This window comes from Onychomys torridus, chromosome 4 (assembly GCF_903995425.1).
Source record: "Onychomys torridus chromosome 4, mOncTor1.1, whole genome shotgun sequence".
Lineage (NCBI taxonomy): Eukaryota > Metazoa > Chordata > Mammalia > Rodentia > Cricetidae > Onychomys > Onychomys torridus.
The window spans coordinates 30,515,637-30,534,709 of NC_050446.1; the positions used below are offsets into that span (position 1 = coordinate 30,515,637).

Below are 19,073 nucleotides of genomic sequence, written 5' to 3' on the forward strand. Positions count from 1 at the left end.
CATGTGCATTCTTACTCTGCAGCATACAGCAGAATCCCAACAGTGTCTTAAACTGGAGATCAAAACTCAGAGGGCTCCAAGGGTAAAGTGAGTCCTTTAAAATGTGCTTGGATTTGAGACAAAAGGGATTAGTGGGGTCTTGGCAAGCTAGAGAGAAAATTCTGAGTCAGGCGCCGCTCAGCTTTGGCCCATGCTGGCAATGCAGGCGTGCATGGTGAGCCTTCCAGGTTTTCATGATCAGATGAAAATTTGGATTTTTATATGAAATCTTCAGCATTTCTCATGACATCCGACAGTTTTAAATGCTTTGTGGGCACATAGAAGTCCCCAGTTAGGACCCTTCCCTTAGAGCTACATTTTTTTAAGGACTGTCTTCTTCTGAGTTTTGTTCTTACTGTGTTGTTGACATATGGATGTATTCGGTTTTACCAAGTGACTCCATAGTGGGGTCAGCTTTTCCCTGCACTGCAGAATGTTTCTCCTGAAAGATAACTCAGGAAATATATTTCTGAATTTTCTAAAAGACATGTCGTAGAAATTAAAGGTTCGATTCTTTATAAATGCTGTTGCCAGTAGGATTGGCTGAGGAAAGGGGAACCGAGGTCCACTTCTTACGTTTGTTTTGATTTAGCTGGTAGAGCAGAGGCTTCATGTTGACCCGGGCAGTGAGTCCTGATGCCTGAGAATCAAAATCCCTCACACTGTCCTGGTTAAGTGAGAGTTTCGGAGTATTTGTTCCCAGCATTAGGTAGTAAGAGATTGTATTTCTCTCTGGCTCTTTTCTTCAAATGCTGAGACTTTACTTGCTCCTTCTTCCATTGGAGGAGGCCCATGAGTCTGTCTTGGGAATACATATACTGCAATGTCTCTCTGATGGACTCAGGTACCTCTAGGATTTAGACACTCACCACAGGACACCACATGTTCTTAGAATGCAATCCACATGTTCTGCTGATTTAAGTCTTATAAATTATAGTTTTCTGGATGGAAATGAGTAACAGATTGTATTGTAGCAAGTATCAGAGGGAAAGTAGTTTTCATTGTTTGGCCTCACAATGTACAAACAGGCTTGGAAACAGATTTAAACCAGCGAAGACAAGAAAGTACTGGTGCAGAAACCCTCCTCCTCGTGTGTCACTAGACTGGAGTTTTTCTGGTGGAGATAAACAGTTGTATTATCTGTGTGTAGGGAAGGTAGCAGCAGTGAGGATTTTATTTGAAGTAGTTGCTTATCTGGCCTCTTTCCACTCAGATACAGGAATGGAGTTTTGTCCTCAGAGTGTTCAATGGAAATCACTCATGGGAAATCCTAATGGTGCACAGCGCTGCTGATAATTGGACCCATTCTAATGTGCCAGACACCATGCTTTGCCATACATAGAGTGTGCCTTTTTCCTCAATGGCCCTGGGAGTAGAATACAATAGGGACAAAGCAAGAGTAGAAATTATTAATGGTCTTGAAATACCATCACATATGAAGCATGGTTCTCCAGAAACTGAGTCAGAGGGATATGGCAGGATACTTTCACTTGTTACTGAGTTGTGTTGTATTTTCATCTTGTATATGTTATAGGAAATGAAAACACAATTATGCGCCCCCCCCCTTCCATTGAGAAACTTGACATCCCTGGTATGTATAGTATAAAATGAGTCTAGGTTGGAACTTAACTTACTAAGATAAATTGATTGCTATGGGCTATGTAATGTGCTGTTTACATAGAACCTCTGGGGGGGGGGATCTCTTATTTGGGATAAAATTTTATTTATCTAGTTGAAAAATGTATGTGATCATTTTTCTTAAACCAGCCTCATCCAAGTCTTTAAAATAATTTTTTAATGTAACTTGGGATGAAAGTTTACCAGTGTTCTACAGGGCTTTATTTTAGAGTACTTCTAGGAGACAATAATACAGAATGAGATGGAGAAAAGGATGGTGCTTTTCATCTAGGCTAGCACCTGAAACCTCTTTAGGTCACAGGACTGTTAATATCTAAATAATTTTTTTGTAGTTTCCCCTAGGTGAAAGGAATAACCTGCTTCATTTGCTCTAAATACTTATATCTAAACATAAGTATTTATTTAAGTAAGCTTGTTTGGTTTGTTTTGACATATCCTAATAATTCAGTGGCCATTTGAAAAACATATAAATTATGAGAAAAACACCTTCCTTTTATTCTTTAAGACAGCAGTTCTCAACTGGTGGGTCTTGAGTCCTTTGGGGGTTCAACAACCCTTTCATGGGGGTTGCATATCAGATATCCTGCATATCAGATGCTTACATTATGACTCATAACATAGCAAAATTAGTTATGAAGTGGCAGTGAAAATTAGTTTTGGCTGGGGTCACCACAGCATGAAGCACCATGAAAGGCTGGCAGCGTTGGGAAGGTTGAGCAGCACTTCTTTAAAGGGGCTGTGATTGCCCTGAGAGGCGTGCCTACTGGCCCTGTGCACCTTCAGCTTCACTCCCACTGCAGCAATGCTCCCAGCTCCTCTTAGAGCTGCCTTTCTCCTTTACTTTAAAGGGGCTGTGATTGCCCTGAGAGGCGTGCCTGCTGGCTCTGTACACCTTCAGCTTCACTCGAGACTGCACTAATGCTCCCAGCTCCCCTGAGAGCTAACTTTCTCCACTACTTGCCTTTTATTCGCAGCAGTTGCTGAATTCTGCAAAGGCCATCCTCTGGCCTAGAGTAGACCCACCACCACCCATGCTAGCACACTAGTAGTGATGCTTTCTAGAGCTCCTACTGTAGGCTAGTAGTTTTCGTGGCATCGGACAGAATTCCCTTACCATTTCTTCCTTCAAATCTTAAAATCATCCCCGAGTTTGACATCACTGTAGTGCAGTAGGACCTTTAGCACTCAGTTTTGGAATCACGATGCAGACATTTCTATTACATGGGAGAGGCTCTCCAGGGCACTGTGTTAAAACCAAAGCTCAGCTCCCCTGCTCCTTCCTTTAGTTTGTGTGCTGTATGCTGTAGTCTGTATTCTAGTACTTGTGAACCATGAAACACCGTTCCATGTACTCGCTCACTTAATTTTTAATTGTCAAAGTATGTCAGGATTCTTAGGGAATTCCTTTGTAGTAACTAGCATCCTTGCTATGCAAATGAGGGAACTAAAGTTAAAAGGTTATTTACCAGTCAACATATGGCTGATAGTTATCCTAGGATGTATTAAAAGTGTGTGTGTGTGTGTGTGTGTGTGTGTGTGTGTGTGTGTGTGTGTGTGTGTTTGACTTTATGGTCCCCCTAGAATCCTTATCTTTTGCCATAGCCTCTCCTGTAGGTACTACACCCAGGTCTCCTGCATGTCTACCATGAGAATACTTTCAGTGTTTCACAGTGATCCTGACAGTTTTTCTTTTGTTGTTTGTTTGTGGCTTTTGTTGTTGTTTGTTGATAGCAATATTGAGGCTCAGAAATCCATTATTTTCCATAATGAATCACAAATAATTAGAATTTGACCTCTGCTGTAAAGGATTACAACTTCCAAACTTGTGATTATACTTTATTGCTAACATTATAACCAGAAGACATTCTAAAATCTTAGGGTCCTTTCATCATTAAAACAAGATGAAGATATGATAACATGCTTTGAGTGGATAGACTTTAATAAATCCTATGTACTTAGAAACCATGCATGGTATGTGTGGCACCTCACTATCAAATAATGTCCCTATTTCCCAAACATGAGAAATAACAGAGGATATATTGTGCCTACCATTTATAAATATATGCATAGGAGAGAGAGAGGATGAATGAGCTACTTGTCAGTGGCTGGTTGCCTCAGGAAGGACAGGGCGGCAGCACCAGGCCAGCAGACCCTGAGATCAGGACAGGGTAAGAGGGTCTGTTGTCTGTTGTTGGTTTTTTGTTTTGTTTTGTTTTGTTTTGTTTTCTGTTTTGTTTTTTTGAGACAAGGTTTCTCTGTGTAGTTTTGGTGCCTGTTCTGGATCTTGCTCTGTAGACCAGGCTGTCCTCAAACTCAGAGATCCGCCTGGCTCTGCCTCCTGAGTGCTGGGATTAAAGGTGTGCGCCACCACCGCCTAGCTGTGGTTTGTTTTTAAAGGCTTGTTTGGAAGAGGAGAGGAGTTTGTCAAGTCAAACTTTGAAAATCTGTTGATTCTGTTGCTGGTTGTTGAGCCTAATGTCAAACTATGGTTCATTTGCACCTGAAGGTGAATTTCTCCTTTGAAGAGGACAAACCAGGGTCAGGGCACACTTGAATAACTCTCGGGATTCATCGTTCAGTTACTGAATGTTGAGGGGTCACTGAAATTAGTTAGATTGGTATGTATGAATTGGGTATGGCTTGTCTTTTGAGTGAGAAGGGTTAGGGTTGTTACATAATGTAAAGATTTCATGGCCACTGTAGTATCTTGGCGTATCTCCACATACTTACAATTCTCTTACAGAAGAATAACACTGCTTTGTAGGAAACAGAAGAATGTTTGCCTCTAGAACACATTGAGTGGGTGGGCTGAGTTCAGCTACTGGAGTTGCCCCCCACCCCCATGTTGAGGTTTACTTAGTTGAGAATACAGGAGATCAATATAGTGAGGACCCCCCTCCCTCAAACCCTCCCCACAACAAACTGTCTGCACACACTTCTCTTTTCATGTCCTTTGTGCTTATTTTTTTCTTCTTCCTACATATAACCAAGTCTTCTACTTAAAGTTGAGTGATACCTATCCTGGGACCTACTGTTATGAGATCCCAGAGGGATCTCTTTTATCAGTTTTCCTGAGCACTGCCATTATGATTCAGGTTTTGTTTGTTTGTTTGTTTTTGCCTCCTTTTTAGAATCATGGTTATTGTAGTACGTCATTTACCTTAGACAAATTAGTAAGTTTTCTAGCAGCTGCCTTCAAATCCTCCTAAAAAGAGCGTGGCAAAAATTGTCCAGAGCCTCTTTATCTTGGTCAGTGTTGGGGTCCCAGTCAGGTCAGGCTGCATTGTCCTACAGTGATCCCCTCTACAGTGAACTCATTTTGTAGACCAGGTTGACCTTGACTCATAGAGATCTACCTGCCTCTGTCTCTGGAGTGTGGATACATTCTTCTGTTTTTATGGCGTTTTATGGAGTGAAGCATTTTTATAGTGTGCCCACCAGAGAAGACCACTCAAACACAATCTATAACCAATTGAGAGTCTTTATTCCAGCTGGCTGGGACTACACTCAGGTATTTGGGACCCAAGTATAGCACAGAGATATTAGAGTAAGAAGTTTAAAAAGCAAGATACACATCCTGGTATCTTACTGCAGTAGCAGTCAGAGGTTGCACAGCAAGCAATATAACAGAAGCTAAGATAAGCAGTTAGCTAGAAGGGGAGGTCTGCACAAGCAGGCAGGGTAATGGGAGCAGGGCTCCATTGTTTCTGGAAATCCTAAGAAGGAATCCTTGTTTGCCCTTTTCAGTTTGGAGGAGCAGTCTGCAGTTCTTGTCTTTGGCTCCATTTCTCCATCCTTCTTCACAGCCAAAACTGGCCAGGCCATGATGGCCCATAACTTAATCCCAGCACTCCAGATGCAGGCAGATCTCTGTGAGTTCGAGGCTGGTCTGGTCTACAAAGTGAGTTCAGGACAGCCAGATCTGTTACACCAAGATAACCTTTCTTGAAAAAACAAAACCAAAACAAAACATATAATTGTAGTTCAGTGACATACATTAAATATAATATGTTGTCATCACCGTTATTGTTGTTGTTGTTATTATTATTATTATTATTATTGGTTTTTCGAGACAGGATTTCTCTGTGTAGCTTTGCGCCTTTCCTGGAACTCACTTGGTAGTCCAGGCTGGCCTCGAACTCACAGAGATCCACCTGCTTCTGCCTCCCGAGTGCTGGGATTAAAGGCGTGCACCACCACATCCCGGCTATTATTATTTTTTTAAGACAGTGTTTACTATATAACCCTGGCTGTCCTGGAACTGGCTATGTATACCAAGATGGCCTTGAACTCACGGTGGTCTGTCTGTCTTTGCCTCTGAGTGCTGAGATTAAAGATATTCACCACCATATCTGGCCCACATTTTTTGAACAGCATATAGGGAGACTCTAACAATCAATAATGTATTTCCCCTCTCTTGAACCATTGGTGACCCCCACCTAGCATTTTTCCTCCTTAATGGTAGCTTTTCATAACTCATCCATCCTTCCATTCTCACTCCCTCCTTCTCTTTCTCTTTCTTTCTGAGACAGGGTCTCATATGTCCCAGACAGTCCTGCAACTCATTTAGTGGCTCATCTTAAACTTCTGAATTTCCTGCCTCCATCTCCTAAGCGCTGGAATTATAGGATTTATTGCCATGCGTACTATATCACAGTGATTCTGCCTATTGTAGTAGTTTTAAGTAAATGGAATCATACAATATTTGTCCTTTTTTTCCTGTCTTCTTTCATATGGAACCCCTCCCCCCTCTGGCTTTATCCATGTTGTTCTATGTATTAGAAAGTTATTCTTTATGGCCAACAATATTTTTTGTATGTATATATCATATTTTATTATCTAGTCATCTGCCTTTGGATTCTTGGGTTGGTTTATCCTTTGTTTATTGTGAATATTACAGTCATATATCTTAGTGTAGTTATATGTTTTTATAAATCTTAGTTACTATCTGAGTGAGTGAGTGAGAGTGTGTGTGTGTGTGTGTGTGTGTGTGTGTGTGTGTAGGGTGCAATTGTAGAGTCATCTGTTAAGTCTGCATATACCTTTTTTGTTGTTGTTGAGGCAGATATTGCTATGTAGTTCAGGCTCGCCTCAAAATCATGATTTGCTTGCTTCGGCCTCCTAAGTGCTGGGGTCACAGACATGCTCCCTATTTTGGCTATAGATAACTTTTTGAAGAATGAGCATATTGTTTTCCACACTGGGTATGCCATTTTGTATTCTTAACAATAATATAGTAGTAGCCCAGTGTATCCAAATCCTCCCCAGTGCCTTTAAAAAAAACAAAACAAAACAAAACAAAACAAAAAAACTTCATTTTTATAGATGCTTATGACTATCTTGGTCCTATTCAAGTATTCTGAGATGACCTTCCCATTTAAAGATTCTTTTTAAAATTAAAGTTTTAACCATGTGAATCTGTGTGTAGGTATGTGCATGTGAGTTGGGTTTCCTAGAGCCACAGTTGGAAGTAGTTATGAGCTTCCTGGTGTGAGTGTTAGGAACTGAGTTTGAGTCCACTTGAAGAGCAGTATGAACGGTTAACTGATGAGACATCTCTCTCTCCCTCTTTAAGATTTGTAATCAGACCTGCAATCAAATCCTAACAGATGCACATTCTCTAGTTCTTAAGATTGGGGTGAGGAAGTATAAGGAGAACCAGTACTCTGTCTCCTTTTGATGTTCTAGCTTTCGTTATTTGCCATGATTGTGCCAGAGATACTTATTTTAAGACAAAAGTGAAATTGTTCTCTCATGTCATAAACCATGATCTTTGTTGAATATGGTCTTAAACTGCCTTTTTTCCATGGTGATCTTTGTAATGAGGCTACAGAGTAGGAGACAGCCTATGACTATGCAAATGGCTTGGAGACCAAGGATCCTAAGTTTCCCCTAAGGGGAGCAGAGGTATGTTTCTGGGGAGTGTTGAGGGGAGAGTGGGGCTAGGACTTTTGGGGAAAGAACAGATGAAAATTCACTGCTGCAGATTAGCAGGTGAGACAGAGGTGATCCTGTGGCTTAATTGTGGTTGAGGCTGTCTAGCTTGTTATATAGTTAGTTTGAACTTATCATCTTCACTTATCAAGATATTTTTACAACATAATTGTGTGGCATAGGAAGTTGATACTATGTGAAAAATAAACCTTTTTCTAGACTTTGATTCAGGTTCTTGTTTTGTTTTCAAATTGGGTTTCATGTAGCCCTGGCTGGCCTCAAACTTACTGTGTAGCTGAGGCTGGCCTTGAACTGCTGACCTTCCTACTTCCACCTCTCTGGTTTGATCTGTGTCCACATGCATAGTGCATGTGAATGTCTGGCCTCCTGTGGCCTAATGATCGACCGTGAAGGCATTTTGTACATCTCTCATGTGGCCTGGTGTGTATCTCCACCTCAGTCTGGGAATGTGCACACACAGACACAGTTCTGGCACAGCAGCTGGCAAATTTAAGATGAAGGGTTGGGTAAACTCCAGAGCAAGGCAGCAGACATTAAGCTTTTCAGGAATATCAGATATGAGGGCTGAAAGAAATGGATTGATACTTTCTACTATTCCCTGAGCCTGAGTGTAGCAGAACTCTGTATTTCAGTTGAGATTCTGGCCAGAGGGGACTTGTGTAGTTTTGGCATCTGTTGGGTATTGAATCATTTGAGGAACAAGGAGATGGAGCGCAGGAAAGTTGCTGTCAGCCACTGTGGTGAGGCAGTACTGGTCTGTTGGGACAGCTCTTCCACTCAGTTCCACCCATGAGTTACTTTTGTCAGTGTAGCTGGCACGCTGCTCACTAGATCCAGAACTTATTCTGCATCAAAGCTCATTACTCCCTCAGCTGGTAATGGGCATTTGCATGGGCCTGATGAGTCCCTCTGGTCACCTGGAAAGGACAGCCAGCTAAGACTAGGACCACAAGCTTGTCTTTCCAGCTCTGTACTTTTTATTTTATTTTGTGATGGGGGTCTCATTCTGTAGCCCAGGCTGGTCTAGAACTCACTATGGTACTCATAGTTATCTCCTGCCTCATCCTCTCAAATGGATGTATTATGGCTATAAAGCCCCAAGTCCAACTTAGCTCTGGATTTACTGATCATGTGCATATGACAAAGAATAACCATATGTTGTTATTACTTTTTACTCTTTTGGGGGTCCCACTACCAGCTACCAAATAAATCACACATGGAAGCTTATTCTTAATTATAAATAAATACCCTTAGCTTGGCTTATTTCTTGCCAGATTTCCTTAACTTTAAATTATCCCCTCTACCTTTTGCCTCTGGGCTTTTCCTGTTCTCTTCTGTAAATCTTACTCTTAGCTCATGGCTTGTTTGGTGGTTGGCCCCTGGAGTCCTCCTCCTCCTTTGGCTACTGCTTTTTTCTTCCCAGATTTCTCCTATCTATTCTGTCTGCCTGCCAGTCCCATCTATCTTTTCTCCTGCCCTGCTATTGGCCATTCAGTTCTTTATTAGACCATCAGGTGTTTTAGACAGGCACAGTAACACAGCTTCACAGAGTTAAACAAATGCAACATGAACAAAAGTAATACACCTGAAAATATTTTACAACACTCATATGTATTTTATTCTGCATTTACAGAAAGCAAGCTTTCTAAGACAACAGATTATACCTAAGATTGGAAAGGGAGGTCGGAGGTATGTCTCATTCCCTACAAAGGACAGTTTTCCAGGCAGGTTTTATTTTATAGATGTAACCAGGTTAGGGAGAGACGTACTTCTACCCCTGTGGGCTTCACTGGCCACCCTGAAGGACATCAATACCCTCAATGATTAAATAAAGTAACAGTGACAATGAATGATGACTGGCTGTGGTGATTCACTGGCTGCCTGCCTGAGTCATGTGCCCAGAAAGAAGCTGACTATCTTACCAGCATCCCGGGTTAGGGAGATTTTACAACTAAGGATGCCAGGTACTCGGGAACATCAGTTGTAGAAGCAGACGCCTTTTCCAGTTGACGGGAGAGTGAGACATGTGCCTTGTTGGCAGCCTTCCTTCACTGCTGTCTTCATGTGAGTGCTGGGGGATTTGGGCCTCACTGCCTCATCTCCCAAGAGCAGTGCAGGAAGAGTGACAAGGGGCGGGGGGGATGCGAGGAGATGTAGCTGCCTGTGTGTTCAGTGTGTTCAGAGGACTTTGATGGAGGCTTCCTCCCGAGTATTCGTTTCCCCAGCCGACACTTCGCTCTGCTCCCGAGTGACTTGTGAGTGTTGTGGTTTGGAGTCCACATAACTAATCTTCCACTACCTATCGACTCCCTTCTGCTGTATTCCCTGTGCTGTAGTCCTCATCTACGCCTGTAGTCTTGCCCTTCTTCATACTTTGCATTTGGCTAGCATAACAACTGTATGAATAATCTCTGGCATAGTTCCCACGTGCTTAGCTGCATTGTCACCTGGCTTACTTTTTCTGGAACTCTTCATTATTGCCACCCCTTTACCACCATCGCCCTCATGGCCATCTGTGAGCATCTCCATCTCACAAGAGGAGAAACTGAGATGTAGTTTAAGTGATTTACCCCAGGCCGCACAATCAAAGAGCGGAGTCATGGTTACATCTGCAGAGTCTAGGTAGTAGTAACTTGTTTATGGCATTTAATACCCCTCTTTGCTACCCTCCCTGCATACGAGGCCCATCCATAGAAAGAAATGGTTCCTTTTCTGAAGTTGTGCCATTTCAAGTTCTCTGGCTTCCTTAGTGTATTTATCCCCAGTTCCCCTGCCCACTGAGATTCCCTTACATTTCCTTCTACACTTTGATTTCCGGGTAGTAAGGATTGGCTGATTTGCCACAGTACTTTTTTGTCTGGGTCCATCCCAGTCACTCTTTTTGTTCTTCTAGTTTATATTTTCTAAGTTCTTAGGAGCTTCAGAATTAGGATCCAGCTAGGTATGTTCTACATACGTACCCTTCCCCCATCTGCTTCCTGAAGTTCACTCCTGATGCCTGAGATCCAGGTTGCAGCCCATCACATTTTCGTTTTTTATAGCAAAGCCTGTGACTTTGAGGATAGGGAAGTGGAGAGTTTTCAGTGGGTGTAGAGTTTCTTTTTGAAAGATGAAAGCTCTAAAAATTTGTTGCACTGCAAGGTGAATATAGTTACATGGAACCTGGAATGGCTAGGAGGCTAAATTTATCTTTTCTACCATAACTAAATTAACTGTTTTTGTTTGTGGTTAGTTTTGTGATGCGATGTATGCTGTGTGTGTGTGTGTGTGTGTGTGTGTGTGTGTGTGTGTGTGTGTGTGTATGTGTGTGTGTGTGTGTGAGTGTGAACAGAGAGCGAGACACCGACTGACCTGTACACTCACTGTGGAGGTCTAGGGGGAACAGTCTCTGCCTTTCTCTATTGCTCTCTGCCTTATTGCCTTGAGAAGGGTCTCTCACCAAACCAGAAGCTTGCCCTTTTGTCTGTGCTGTGTGGCTGTTGAGCTCCTAGGGTATGTTTGCCTCTGCCTTCCAGAGCTAGGGTTAATAGACATGCACAGCCAAGCCTGGCTTTTCGTGTGGGTGCTGGGGAGTCAACTTCTGACCTCATGCTTGCACAGAAAGTGTTTTTATCTGACTTATCTTTTAAGCCCCCAAAATTAAATTTTTTAAAATTTTGGTTTCTTTTGTTGGGTTCCTAGAAAGCCTGTATCCCTATTAACTGAGGAGCTCTAGGAGGTCGAATGAACCATCTGTCCTGTTCACACCTTTCCTTCTCCCAGAAGCAACATTTTTCTCCTTTCCTAAGTGGTCATTATGTGATGGAACATTTCCGTTAGAGTCCCATAGTTTAATGGCTGTGAGCTTCCTTTGTGAGAGGACAGGGACACTGTCGTAATATGAAGTCATACTAAGTATCCATTGTAATACGAAGTATATACTGGTGCTGTTTGCCTTCAGCACTGTGCCTGTGTCTTATTGTAGCTTTCTTACTTTGATTCTGAGAACATGAGGTAAAGGAAGAACATTTTACAGGTTTCCATTTTTACCAAGTACTCAGGACAAGAGTGTGATCAGAAGACCCTGTTTTCTTGAGCATGAGTTGATTTGATTCTGAATGAATTGGGTACCTTCATTCTACTCTGTGTTCCATACAACATTAATCTATAATTATAACTTCAAATCTATAGATCATAGATGCTTTGTAGCCATCATTAATTTCTTCTTAAAATATTCAGAAATCTGAATATGCCTTTTTTTTTTTTTTTTTAGGAAACTTTTGTTTTCAAATGGTTTTAAGCCAGCACTTATTGCCAGAATGGAGGCCATAAATATGCTAGTTGGGTAGATTAATTACTTCAGTTAGCATTGTGAAGTTAGTGGCAACAAGATAAGAGTTCAGGTATATTACATGTAGTGAAAGAATGCCTAACATTCAGTTGATTTGCAGGAAAACATTAGAAATTGTAATCTTCAGATGAGAATATTTCCAATGAGTTCTCATCTGAAGAGTATTAAGTTATTACTGCCTTGAGGACCAGCCTTCAGCAGTTCAGGGATTGAGGGGGAGCCACGGAGCTGGTGAACTAATCACTCAACTTGACTTTTTCATTTGAGGGAGAAAAACTTAATTCTCTGGGGCTGGTGAGGGCAAAACTTTAACTCTCCAGGGCCGGCAAAAAAGGGAAACACACACACACATACACACACACACACACACACACACACACAAACACACACACACCCCTCCTTTAGGATCTCTTTATCATCTCTCTCTCATCTCTTTATTTCTTTTCTTCTGTCCAGATGTATCCCTTCTCTCTCTTGATGTCTTCTTTCTAGCTTTTTTTCCTTTACAGTTTATACACCCCAGCAAAATCTTTTCAGCAGTATAAAAATTACAATGTGGTTACATTCTGTTTTTTTAAGAATTATTACAATGAATACCAGTAAAAACCAGCATGTTTTCCATATCCCTTACATGGTTAAACATTTTATGTATTACAGGTGAAAAACAAGGTGTCCCAAGAACCCACATATGTTTATACCCAAGCAACTTGTTATAGATTAACAGAGTATAAACAAGCAAGATATTTTTTTTTTTCCAGTCAAAATGCTGGCAGGCTGCATTTTTCAGTTACAAAGAAAGGATCAATCACTTTATTATTTATTTAAAAGAATCACAAATCTAAACTTCTGTGTGTGAAAAACAACCAGTCAGCTCTACTTTCAGTCCTCAGGGTGCACACCCACTCACCAACAGTGTTTTATATCAGGAAGTGGAGGGCAGAAATGGGTACAAGGAATTAATCATCACCCTTGATCACCAACCCATGCTAGCAAGAAAGACATGTCAGCCGACAATAGCCAGGCTGCCATTGTCCTTGTTTCTTGGCTTAAACGAGTCCTTCACTCAACTATGTGCCTTTCTAAACTTTAAATTGTTCCCCCAAATTTTCTACCTCAAAGCCATTAGCGAAAATATCTTAACCTTACTAACAGTTTTACTTATCTGAATTATTTCTAAGGGTGGTGGTTGAATCATTAATCTGCTCTAGCAGCAATGCTTGGAACAAGTCAGTCACTATTATTGTAAGTAACAGTAACAATTCCCAGTGAGTGCCTAGAAACCCCTTGAGAGTTTTCATACAATCCATAGATGATGAGGGATGTGGTGACCATGAAGGCAACAGAGATATGCTCAGTAACAGCATGAGGTCCTCAGGACACCTAGTGCTCAGGGCTTTGCCTCTCCAAAGCTCACTCAGGTGTGGCTTTGCCAACCACCCAGCCATGTTCCATGAGTTCCAGTGCTGCCTGTTGGTCCCCTTGCAAGACCCCAGACAATAAGTAAAATGCCTCATTGATTGATGTTTTATGAGAATTGGAAATGCTTTTTAGTGTACATACTTTTAGTGCAAAGCCAAACTCTAAAATCAGTGAAGATACTTCAGACCAAGAGGATGGCCAAGTCTTTTAATTTATTTCTAAAACAACCTCCTTAAGTATAGACTGCCATATTGTGCAGGAGTCATTAACATAAAAAATTTTGTTGTTGTACTGGTGTGGGTTTATGCGGGTCTGTGGGAAGACCATACAGTGTATCTTAAGGATGTCTCTGCCGGGCAGTGGTGGCGCACGCCTTTAATCCCAGCACTTGGGAGGCAGAGCCAGGCGGATCTCTATGAGTTCAAGGCCAGCCTGGTCTCCAAAGTGAGTTCCAGGAAAGGCACAAAGCTGCACAGAGAAACCCTGTCTCGAAAAACAAAAACAAAAACAAACAAACAAAAAAATTAAGGATGTCTCTAGCCTTTCAGCTGCAGGCAGACTCAGCCTCTTTATGTACTGGACTGAGAGAGACATCTTTCTTTAGCCTAGGCCATTTTTATTGTTCTCCATATTTACATTTTTAGCAAGTTGATTTCCATATCTTCAAAACAGCTTGACTGGTTCTCCAAAGGGCCAATGCCAAATGCAAACACTCGATCAAGGAATATCATCGCTTGCTGGATTTTTTTCAAAACAAGTTTTGCATAGGCTTTGTACCCTTGGGAAATTCCCAGACAAGATTCACACAGAGGGCAACACGAGAAACAAAAGGTAGCCGAGAAACAAAAGATGGATTAAGTCCAGGTGCTACACTCTGGAGCCAGGCCAGGTGTAACTCAGTGGGAATTCTCCTATCAAAAATTGTCATAGACATGGATGTATTGTTGCCAGAGTCCAAGCAGAGCATCTTCTTGTAGTAGCTAGGCAGCGGTTCTAATGATGATCAGTATCCAACCTGGTTATTCAGAGTTGATGGAAAAGGCCTTCTCCTCAGAAAGAACACTCAAATGATGAACTCACACCATCTAGGACACAGGTAATCAACATTCACTGGGCTTTTCAACCATCTGGCAGGTACTTGCACACAGCAACTTCATGATTGCATTTGCTCAGATGCTCATGGTGCAGATGTTCTGGTACCTAGTTAGAGCCCAGTCATTTCTGGATGGGCTGATGGATAGGGGAAGGAAAACAGCTCTGTATCTCAGGCATCACTACATCTGTGTGAGGCAGGGCTGTCATTGTAAGGAAACCTGGAAATTGATGTACACATCCAGCCAAATCTAAGAGTGGTACATTTACTTGTATATCAAAGGGATGTGGGGATAGAAACTATATATATATATATATTTTCCCTTTTTCAGATAGGGTTTCTCTTTGTAGCCTTGGCTGTCATGGAATTCACTTTGTAGACAAGGTTGGCCTCGAACTCAGAGAGATCCACCTGCCTTTGCCTCCTGAGTGCTGGGATTAAAGGCGTGTGCCACCACCACCTGGCTAGACACAGTGTTTTGTGAGTTATTTGAACAGACATTTAGGTTGGACCTTAGAGTCTTGTCCTGTATAGTATAAGCAGGATGAAGTCACTCTACAGAAATTTTAGAGTAGTTATTACCAGTTTCTGTGGAGTATTTGATTCTAAATTAGATGGCTTCCTCCTGATCCCAGTGGAATTACTCAGCTGTACTCTGTGCCCAAGCTTTTCAGAGGCCTGACCAAGGGTGAATGGGGCAGGATTTCAGGTGCTTGGTGAATGATTAGCAAGTGTAGTTTTAAGTTTTCAAATCACTTCTAATATTTTTTGAGATTATAATTGCATCATTTCCCTGTAGTTTTAACTTTGATTTGGAGATGCTATTCCTTACAACAACTAATCTTTGAGGTTGAAAACAGTCATGAGGCTCTTCTCATTCAGGGCAACCTCCAGAAATCGTGGATCTGTATGTCTTCTTTGACTGTACTCTTGGTTTTCTTGTAAGTTCTCAGATCTAGACAGGGATGTTTAGAAAACTTTAAAAAAAAAAAAACAACAAAAAAACCCAAAACACTCCCTCCACACAGGTGTTGCCTTCTCCATGTGCTCTACCCCTCCATGGACTAGCTCGCATACACCTCGAGCAAAAGTTGAGGCACTGCCTTTTGATATCCTTAAGTCTATAAGTCAGGTTTCATTGAACTTTCCTCTCATAACCACATTCCTTCTGTTGTTTGCATGTGTGTGTGTGGTAAGTATGTGCACTCATTTTTGAGACGGTGTGTGTGCACATCACACAATGCATGTGGTTGTCTGATCTTGACACTGGGTGCCTTTTTTGGATTGCTCTCCATCTTATATACTGAAACAGAATCTCTTTAAACTTGGGACTTGATGTTTGGCTAATCTGGCTAGCCACCTTGCTCACTGACTCTCCATCCTATGTGCTGGGATTAACAGAGAGCTGCTTTACCCATTCCTTCATGGGTGCTGGGATTAATGGACACTGCCCTACCCATATGACCTGGGTTCTGGAAATCTGAACTGTGGGCCTCACACTTGTATACAGCAAGCACTTTACCAGCTGAGCTCAGCTCCACAGCTCCCTCATCAGTACACTTTTGTTCTGTGGTGATGATCATCACTCATGTGCTGCTGCTGCCTCTCTGCCTCCATGTTTGCTACTCCTAATCATTTCTTCAGGTAGTCCTTGCAGGAACATTGCAAAGCAACTTGCTCTCTTACTTTCTTGTTTAAAAGCATTTGAGGGGCTGTAGAGATGGCTCAGCAATTAAGAGCACTGACTGCTCTTCCAGAGGTCCCCGGTTCCATTCCCAGCAACCCCGTGGAGACTCACAAACAACTGCAGCTCCAGTTCTAGGGGATCTGATGCCCTCTTCTGGCCTCCATGGTCACTACATGCATGCCATGCATAGATATTCATGTAAGCAATTGTAGGCTTCGTGTTGCCCTTTACATAGAAGTGCAGCTACTGACTTGGAGTGGCATTTTTGAGAATGGTATGGCTTTGACCCCATCTCTTCTTTTCTCCTTCCCTCTTAGTCTGTCTCTGGCCACACTGGATACTCTGGAGCTCTCTGACCGTTCCGTTAGCTCTGCACCACAGGCTTTGGCCACTCTTCACTTGCCTGACCTCCACGTATATTTAAATTTTCATTATTCCCCTCTCCCCCAGAGCTGTTTCCTCACTCTTCATCCAAACTGCCCTCTGAAACCTCTGTGAAGACTTGCCAGAGTGGGGAACACTTTTGTCTCCCCAGCATAATACAAGACTTTCCAGGAACCATATGTATTCGGTTTTCCCCAGTGCCACCCAGCATTTTGCATGGTACTTGAACAGGGATAGTACTTCATAAACATTTGTCAAACAGAAGACTGCCTCATCAAAATAAGAGTTAGAAGCAGGTCTTTTGTGCCAACAAGGCCTGCCATTGTGGTTGCTCACGCGAGTGCTGAGCAGACAGAGCCTGGCACAGTGTCCCTGTGAATCTGTGCAGCTGAGAGCAAGCTAAGCAAGTCTGCCTAGGCCTGTTTGCCTGTGGAACGGGGGAAACCGTATCAGTCTCACATGCTTATGCCTGGAAGACTAAGATTAGACATGCATCATTCCTAATGCACTGCTTTGGACACTGTAGTTCAGGCATTTAAAAACTTCCTTCATGTCTCTGGAGATTAATGAGAACGTGAGGGGAAAACTCATTTAACTTATCCTGCAATCTTGTACTGCATGTGATCATACCCAGGGGTACTAATCTGAGGGTCCGGAACTGGTTTAAGAGGAAAATATTGATCTCCAGGGTACAAATAAGCAATGGACATGACTGTTTATTTAACAGTAAGTGGCCTTGAGCCCCTCCCCCACAGAAAGATATATATGAAATTCCTCGCTGTATCCCAGAGTTGGTTGTTTATCTGTACAGAGTCATAAATGCAATTAGATACCTTTTCAGTCTATTTTAAGTAGCTTTTCTAAGGAGTTACATCACATGAGACTACTTCCTTCCATTTTAGGTATTTCAATATTGAAGAAGCTTTAGTAGTACCACCCTAAACTCGGGAGTCCACAGTTCTTCTGAATGCATTGTCAGCACAGAAGTAATTAAAACATTAATAGAGATGAACCTAAAAGTAGGTAACTAGCCTTCAGCTCTGATGGCTTTTAGGGTCAGATAAAGGATGGTAGATATATATTTAAGGAACATCAATATGAATGCCAGGCCAAGTTGAAGGGGAATCCTTGGGTTAAACCCATCAAGTCATCACATGGTGGTTTCCTGCCATTAAGTCAGTATAGTTTGCCCACTTTACCTTTGTCAAATTCTGTTTACCCTGCGGCATGATATACCAGGCCGAGTCCTTCAGAGAGTTGGGGGTCTGAGCACTGACAGGTCAAGACTTTTGTATCTGTCTTCCTAAGTGTTGGCCTAGACAAGGAGCCGCATTGTTTCAACAGGATGACTCTAATGTGCTGAGCTTGAGACAGGGTGAGCAATAGACATTTAATCAGGTACTTACTCCAGCTGTTTAGAACTTGGGGACTTTACAGAGGACACAAACTGATCTGAATTTCTTCCCTGGCTCTCAGTCTTATTGCCAAGGATCTTGATAATATGTATGATTGGTTATAGGGGACATGCCTGTATCCAGGCAAGTTCATCTTCAGCTCTGCAGAATGTGTGTTGTGGTAGCAGCAGGGACTTGTGTGATACTGATGTCTAAATATCTTGTTGTCCATTACTGACTGCAAGCTCAACTTCATATGCAAGCACAGTTAAAGCTTGAATTAATTGTCAGGTGTTAGCAGGCCCCGAAGGAGTGCCATCTTTTCACAGAGGGCACAGAAGACAACTCTTGTTATTTGTTTATCTGCCTTTTATTTTGTTCTCTCTTCACTTTTATGTGGGTTCTAGGGATGAGCTCAGGTGGCCAGGCTTATGGAGAAAGCGTCTCTACTGTCACCTGGCACAAAGGACATTTCCTTTCAGTGACTCTGGCCATTAAGTTTTCTTTTGCTGTCTTTATGTCTGCACTGGAACCAGGTCTGGCAAGCCAGGTCTGACCTTTTAATTGATCACAAAGGGAGGCTGCCATGAAATGAATGGACAGAGTCACTTTTGCTGAAGTGTGTGTCTGGTTGTTTTAAAGCAGGCCACTCCTTCCTTTCATCAACTGAATATGGAAATGAGTGGTTCACTTATCTATAAATGAGACGCAAAGGGGTTTGGGAAGGACTTCTGCAGGTGTCTTGGTTGAATCGTGTGCTAGGCACTGGAATGCTCTCCTGAAAGGACCATAGTGGTTTGTTTTTTCTACCTGTGAGATACTGTGGTTTGTAACAGATCTTTTTACTTTTCTTTTCACAGAATGCTATGAACCTACCTCCTGACAAAGCCAGGTTACTGCGGCAGTATGACAATGAGAAAAAATGGGAGCTGATCTGTGATCAGGTAAGAAACAGCTTATTTTACAGAGAGAGCAAGGGGAGAGGAAAGAGGACTTGGCTCCTGTCTGTTGAGCTTGTTCAGGAGATTCATGGACTTCTCTCTTCTGACTCTTTGACCTCTGCCTTTCTTATCTGCAGAGGAAAAGGTACAAAATAAGGTACAAAGCTTTTGTTTTTTCATTGTTTGTAACATT

At 42.1% G+C, this 19,073-nt stretch overlaps 1 protein-coding gene across 11 annotated transcripts in view; it reads left to right on the plus strand.

Moving 5' to 3' along the window:
* Fmnl2 (formin like 2) overlaps positions 1 to 19,073 on the plus strand; it is a 287,932-nt gene that overhangs the window by 151,860 nt on the left and 116,999 nt on the right. For all 11 annotated transcript variants that reach the window (XM_036183681.1, XM_036183685.1, XM_036183691.1 and 8 more), the window contains exon 2: positions 18,800 to 18,883. In XM_036183681.1, the coding sequence (XP_036039574.1) occupies positions 18,800 to 18,883 (84 nt within the window). The remainder of the gene's footprint in view (positions 1 to 18,799; positions 18,884 to 19,073) is intronic.